This window comes from Penaeus japonicus, unplaced genomic scaffold (genome assembly GCF_977035675.1).
Source record: "Penaeus japonicus unplaced genomic scaffold, GWHDUDI00000001_assembly GWHDUDI00000020, whole genome shotgun sequence".
Taxonomy (NCBI): Eukaryota; Metazoa; Arthropoda; class Malacostraca; order Decapoda; family Penaeidae; genus Penaeus; species Penaeus japonicus.
The window spans coordinates 24283366-24290865 of record NW_028234422.1 but is presented as its reverse complement, the minus strand read 5'-3'; the positions used below and the strand labels follow the sequence as shown (position 1 = coordinate 24290865).

The window sequence follows — 7500 nt, the reverse complement described above, 5'->3', positions numbered from 1 at the left end:
TAAAAAAGATTTCACAGTAAATAACTCCTTTTACTTGCATACTTTATCTGCAGTTGGAATGTTACTAATTTTATCAATGAAGAAAAATGAAAAAAAATGTATGAAGGTTTTCAAGCACACTGTATTAACCCATTGCAGACGGAGATAAATTTGCTTGCCCAGCCTCCAGGATAGGTTTTATTTTAGAGAGAGACCGCTTGAAGCAACATAATTTGAAGCATCCCACTCACTTTCAGTCATTCATTGTAAAACTAGAGTGGTTTTTGTGTGTTTTATTGAGTTTAGAGACTTATATGTGCCATATGACAGGCTCTATCAGTGCTGCAGTTGACTAAAATTGTAGTATATTATCCATATTAGCTCATTATTTTCTCCATACTCAATGTAACAGAAGTATTGCTGTTTTATGGGAGGACAAAAGTCAACTGTATTTTTTTGTATATTTGTGCTGTCATGAACGAATAAGAAACATAAACCACCTACAATAAAGATAACAAGAAGAGGTAGGGAAGAGGAATGAAACCTGTGCTTGTGACTGTGAGTGCCACAATGAAAGGCATCCATATTGGCACAGGAGCACATTTTAGACACTGGGTATGAATTGAGTCACCTTCCTCTTCTCGTTCTGCCTGCACATCCTTCATCGGCGGTACTTTAGAGCAAGGGTTCATCAACTTATCGTGTGCCATCGCTCTATAGAGACAGTGCTTGCTAGAGACCGTGGATGGGTGCCATTCAAGGCTCTCTCTCCTGCTGGTGCTAGGAAAAAGTGGTGCCATCTAGGTTTTGGACGTTAAGCTAGCACGATATTACGGTAATTATAGTAATTATGACTGTAGTAGCCATCAACACTCATTCCTTTTTCATAGCAAAATAAAATAGCAGTGATCCAAAATCTCCGAACGTCATATACGTCATGACGCCCATAGTCAGGCCAAAGCTCCTACGTCATGTATGTCATGACACCCGTACGCAATGGGTTAATATGGCCATTTTTTTGTTTTCGGCATACTAAAATCTATATCTATTATCTACAATATAATAATTCAAACTTTAGAGCAGCCAAATACCATTACCTGGACAAATTCTACTTTCAAACAAAAGGACATGACAATCTTTTGTTTAATACAATCTCATCTTTATGTCTATACTAAAGGGTGATGTTGTACAAAAGATTACTGATGTATTTTTCGTCTAAACACACAATATATAATGAAAGTAGTAGAGCTAATTTTGTCTGTGAATTGAGAAAAATGAAAATAACTGGATTAAGTGAATATATGTGGAAAAGAAATAGAAAAAAGAAAATTGCTAAAAATGAGTAAGCAAAAAGAATATACAGAGAAATCAAGAGAAACTGAAGAAGAGAGTGAATGAACAGATAAAACAGGAAAAACAAAGACAAAGGAGGGGAACATGGACAGAGAATGGAATATGTTAATATGCATAAAGATCCAAAAACAAAAGGAAAGAAGGGAGGAAAAAAATGTTATTGACCATTGGCCATCTCTTCCCTTTACCATGTCATGTTGCAATGGTTGAATGCAAAGGGTAGCAGCTAATGATCTTGGTAATGCAAATACCCACTAGACAGCAAAAGGGAAGTATAAAAATTCTTATGTAATTTGTCAAGTAGAGGATGGTAATCCAGAAAGATTTCCATGATAACCATGTATAACTTCTTTTCTCCAGCACTGAATCAAGATGCTGGTTCAATTATATATCCTATGTTAGGCACTGGCATTTCACTATTATTTCCTTCAGGATCTTTAAAATGGTTTTGTGTTGGTCTTCCTGTCCACAGAAAGAAAGAAAAACAAAAAGATATATTTTGAAATCTATCAATCTACACATGCAGCTTAGTACTATATAACATCAAGTCAACAAATGCAATCTAATATGCCTTAGTATGTAAGACTGAGGACTCTTATTGCCTTTGATCACTTTCTGGATATAAATAGGTGAGCAAGCAAAACTAAAATATCTTTCCATGAAATCTTATGTTTGTTGCAATTTGTCATTATGTAATTCCTACCATTTAAAGCAATGGCATTGTTATAATATAAGAAAAAAGGAATGTAGGAGTCATTGGAAAACAATTTGTGTTAAACTACATGCAAGAATGAGTACAAACTCGAAGTACAAATCTCATTTGGGTCAACATACATGCATGTTTCATAAGTATTTCTGTGAAATTACAGCGTCAACAATCTAAAGAACTGATTATGATAGACCTATAAAACTCACCCACATAAGTAATGTCTCTTTGATAAAGTGAAGGTCAAGAAAACCATAAAATCTGAGTGATTTAGGCAAAAGTCAATCAATTACAGGTAGAGATATGACTTTCTGTCAATTGATTAGTGTTTTTTCCTAGTTCACTTGTATAAACAGTTTCAGTAATCCCTGATATTATTTGTAAAGATTAGGGCAGCACTGAAACAAATGGATGTGAAAAGCAAATTTATTTCAATGACAATAGAAAAGTGTGGTAAATTATATTACAATTATTATAAACATGATGAAGATTCTGATGAAGTAATTCTGCCTTTCTTTAAATACCTTGTATGAACTGGAATTTTCATCTGAAGCTTAAAAGAAACCATTTCACTTTGTGGGGAGTTGTACACAGGGCACAGATTTATCACCACAAAGATTTGAACAGATCCTAAAGATGATAAGAATCACAGATACCACTTGTGTCCTAGGCTACACAGATGGTGGCAAGAGTCCCCACATAATTTCTCGGTGTTGTGTGGCACTTGCTGAAGCAGAGTAGTCAAGGTAATTGACTGTGAAAATTCCAATGCTGAGGCCCCTTGACAATGCCATTGCATATTTATAAGCCAAGCTTCTCTCATCGTCATAACGCATTTGGTGCATCTGACCCGTGCCGCTATCCTACAGAAGAAAACGAGCCTTCACCAGATGGCCTATAGACGCACACCCTTATGAGGTAAGTTTTTAAATACTTTCACAAAGCATGCTGTTAGTTAAATACCATAAGCTAAATTTCTTTGAACTACCATGATATGTTACTTTTAAAAATATGGAATTCTCTAAATACTGTAAAGTTCCTTCTCACAACGAATAATACGTCATTTACCTTGATGTTGAACCAAGGAGTGAGAGAGTTCTTGTCCCAGTGATACTGTGCATGGTTTGTCTCCCGGGTGGAGATCATGTAGCTGTAGGGATATTCCTTCCCAGCTGCGTCACTGCAATTTACTCCTCGGAATGGGACCTCTTTGATGAAACATGTACCATTCTGAAGTGAGTAAGTGAGTAAGTGAGTGAGTAAGTAAGTAAGTAAGTAAGTAAGTAAGTGAGCGAGAGAGAGAATATATATAAATAAATACTAGCTTGCACATACACAAAGAGACACACACACACACATGCACGCACACACACACATACGCACAAACACGCACACAAACGCACACACATGCAAACACACATACACACACACACACACACATATATATATGACTCAAAAATTCACAATACTGATAACATATCTTCCATCACCTGCCTACCTTGTCCAAGTTAAGACATGGGTAGTTGTACCCATACCAGGGAACACCCAAGATCATCTTCTGAGGAGGAATGCCCAAATTTAAGTATGACTCTATTCCTTGTGCTGTCTTGTAGATCCCTGAATTTGGTCTAAAGGAAAACAAACAAACCATATTATTATTTTAAATCATTACTTGTAAACATTATATTCTTGGGGAAAACACTTGTAAAATAGGGGTATATGTGAACTGGTAGGAACGGTTCAGTGTAAATTCAATCAAATATCCCTTATAATCATGAAAACTTTTTATATATGTTTATTCAATATATTAAACTATATCTTATTGCTCAAGGGAGTTCTAAAACATTCCCTAGCATAATATTGGCTTAGTCTTTATGTTCATTATAATTATGAGTCATGGATATCTTACCTGGCAGTACAAGGGCCTTCTAAAATCTGACTCTGTTCATCATAAGCCATAATGAATATCAAATCGCTGTAATTAGCAATGGCTTTATACTCATAGAATCGTCCATCTATGCCATCTGCTGACCATGCAACATCAAAAGATACCTGCAACATATATGACATCTGTAAAATGGTTCTCTTGTGATAAAACCTTCCTAAAATATTATGCAATTTGATTTTATACCAATCATATACCACAACAAACTGTTTACAAAGGAAATGAAAAGAACATTTTACATAAAAGGAAAAAGTATGTAGGATTTGGCTGAAGAATTTTTTTTTAAACAATACACTATAGTTTTCATTATTCAGTTTTTCTCATGGGTACACACAATGCTTTGTTCTATTCATCATATTCTTATATCTGAATAAAATTTTAAATAATTCAATGACACAGACGATCTTATTTATCAAATATATATCTTCTGGATAATATCATTGGAAGTATTGGACAAAGTTTGTTTTAATACCTACTTTATCTTAAACAATTCAAAAAATAAATAAAAGTTCTTTCTTGTATTTTTGTGAATGAGGATTCAAACAGAAACTCATGATGTTGTACCTGTGATCCAGGTAAGACGGAGTGAAAAACACTTGTGGTCTCTCGGACGAGGCTTGTCAGCCCTTTTTGCTCTGGAGTGTTTGGTTCAATGGCATCTTCATAATCAATGTTTATTCCATCCAAGAATTTGAGGGCAGTGTCACTGGCTTGCAAGTTCACCCAGTTGGCACGAGCAGTGGCATTGGGCAGGTTACTTGTTGGAAAATTGCCTGCAATATTAAAAGACATAAAAGATATCCTTTATGGTGCGTCTGAATTTGCTTGTGACTTATTAATTTCTATTTCTTTAAATATTTAACTGAACTTCAAAAAAATATGCATTTAGAATGTGCAACATTCATTTAATTTGTCAGAAAATCACATCAAACCATTTGTTATGCAGCTATTCCTTGATATCAACATTAAATATCTTCAGTAAATAAATATCCTAAGATATCATAGGTACCAAAGGGTTAGGGCTCACTGTCTCACCTAGTTTGACAACTTTCACTCCATGCTGATGAGCAAAGCACACCAGATGCGGATCATAAAACCCAGCTATAGCAATTGTTGTTAATTTGGTCCAGTCAAACTTGCTCCATACTGAAGCATCACACTTAAGAACAAAGGCAAATACCTGCATAATAAAATAATAAAGTTATTTCTACAGCTGTATATCAGTATGTAGAGTTAAAAAGCAACAGTCATGTTGTGCTTTTGTCATTATGAATGAATCATTATATGTGAGCATATGTATGAGTAAGTAGTGGGTGTACACTGTATCTATGTAAATACATATGAGAGTGTATGTATACATATGAAAGTGTGTATATGTGTGTGTGTGTGTGTGTGTGTGTGTGTGTGTGTGTGTGTGTGTGTGTGTGTGTGTGTGTGTGTGTGTGTGTGTGTGTGTGTGTGTGTGTGTGTGTGTGTGTGTGTGTGTGTGTGTGTGTGTGTGTGTGTGTGTGTGTGTGTGTGTGTGTGTGTGTGTGTGCATGCTTCAAAAACTCAAAGGAAATCCAATTCGGAAATAAAAATTGACTAAAATTAATGACACAAAAAATTATATTTGTTAGTAATTATCATACTCTTGTATTAGATAAATCAAATGTACAATGACCTAAAAACTAAAACCCAAATTTTTACTTCAATGTTAAGAAGACACCCATAAAGTCTTTCAACACTAATTTTTTCTCATAATTGTACAGACTGCAATCTATCCAAATCAACTTGACACTTAATGGGCTCTGTGATGGAAGGCTTACAATATTTAGTTCAACATGATGATGCCAAGCACTCACTGGCACCTGTGCCATGTGTACTCCAGCAAGAGACAGCAACCTAATGGAGTATATTCTGACAAGATGGAGCTTGACTGGTTCCTTTAGAAGATAAACTGACAGGGAGATTGACAGCTCTATCTTGCCAGAATATATGAGGTGGAGTTTTGTTTGCTCTTGTTGGAGAACCAATAGGTATGGAGGCCAGGCTGATCGGAACTTATCGAGCGGCAGACCCAGGGGTGTCTTTGAAACTTACACCATAATTTTAAATAAAACTGATAAATTCCCACCTCTTTCTTTGAGGATTTCTTGATGTATTCCTGAACATGAGGGGCAGACGGATATTTCTCCTTGGCTTGGGCAAGGGGAAGGCACAGCTGGTCTTGGTTACATGGACAAGTCTGGTTGCTCTTTGGTGATGGATGCAATGCTGGACTTGGAATAAAATGCTTCTGGCTGATTAAAGACCCCAAGCTTATGTCTGTAAGTGTGGCCAATATTATGGCACAAAGAATTTTCACAACACAGTCCATTCTAGTTTTCTGAAAACTGGAAAATAAAAGTGTATCAAATAAAGAACTCATCTATATAATCACAATCACCTAAATATCTGAATTTCAAAGAAATGGTACATATTCTTACCAGCACACATGTACTAACTCATTACTTATGGTTTCTAGAGTGAAATGTGATGTAGAATACCACATTTACCTGAATAACGCAACATTATAAATACCTATAAAATAAAAAAAACAAAATACTTTTAATATAAACCTTTTTAAGTTACAAGATTAAGCCACCAACTTAAACTTATGTTACACATGTTGATATGCAACAAACAAATAAGTTTTCGGCAATGAAAGATTCATGAAAGTCACGATGACCCAAACACAAAACGTGAAAACATTTCTAATTTACTAAAACCCATCACCAATCACCATCAAAACAACAACACGTATATAATCACAACCACACGGACAGCACAAACCTTTCCACCATCAGAGATGAAGTTCAACCCACTAATTCCTTTTTCTCCTGCGCTTCCTTATCTCTAATCTCTCAACGCCTCCCGATCAGCGGCTGCCGAGCGACGTCAACAAACGCGGCCGCGGTTTGTTTACATGCGAGTTGCCAGCGGTTGATTTCGGATGGGTATTAACGCGGTCGGACACGGGGGTTGCCAGCGGTTGATTTCGGATGGGTATTAACGCGGTCGAACACGGGGGTTTGCCAACGGTTGATTTCAGATGGGGATTAACGCGGTTGAACAGCTGATGGATGTCGAGTCGAAATGACAAACAGATAAGAAAACATGGACAATGGGGGTTGATTGTATATTGTTAATGCAAGATTTCGAAGAGGGAGAGGTTGAGGGAGGGAGAGGGAGAGGGAGAGGGAGAGGGAGAGGGAGAGGGAGAGGGAGAGGGAGAGGGAGAGGGAGAGGGAGAGGGAGAGGGAGAGAGAGAGGGAGAGGAAGAGGGAGAAGGAGAGGGAGAAGGAGAGGTAGAGGGAAAGGAAGAGGAAGAAGGGGAGGGGAGGGGGAGGGGGAGCGAGAGTGAGTGAGAGAGAGAGAGAGAGAGAGAGAGAGAGAGAGAGAGAGAGAGAGAGAGAGAGAGAGAGAGAGAGAGAGAGAGAGAGGGGGGGGGGTGAGAGGGAGGGAGTGAAAGAGAGGGATGGAATGAAAGAGAGGT

At 37.1% G+C, this 7500-nt stretch overlaps 1 protein-coding gene across 6 annotated transcripts in view; it reads right to left on the bottom strand.

Annotated features, from left to right (window-relative positions):
- Positions 1–6935, bottom strand: part of LOC122251803 (di-N-acetylchitobiase) — a 7856-nt gene extending 921 nt beyond the window's left edge. Inside the window, exons 1-9 of one of the 6 annotated variants that reach the window (XM_086548157.1) lie at positions 6798–6882; positions 6521–6545; positions 6100–6358; positions 5019–5163; positions 4548–4756; positions 3948–4090; positions 3537–3666; positions 3107–3268; positions 2451–2901 (exon numbers count right to left, since the gene is read on the bottom strand). In XM_086548157.1, coding sequence (XP_086404283.1) covers positions 2710–2901; positions 3107–3268; positions 3537–3666; positions 3948–4090; positions 4548–4756; positions 5019–5163; positions 6100–6342 — 1224 coding nt within the window. In that variant the 5' untranslated portion in view covers positions 6343–6358; positions 6521–6545; positions 6798–6882 and the 3' untranslated portion in view covers positions 2451–2709. The other 5 variants (XM_086548155.1, XM_086548158.1, XM_086548153.1 and 2 more) reach the window with 5 other exon arrangements.
- Positions 6936–7500: the final 565 nt, after the last annotated feature.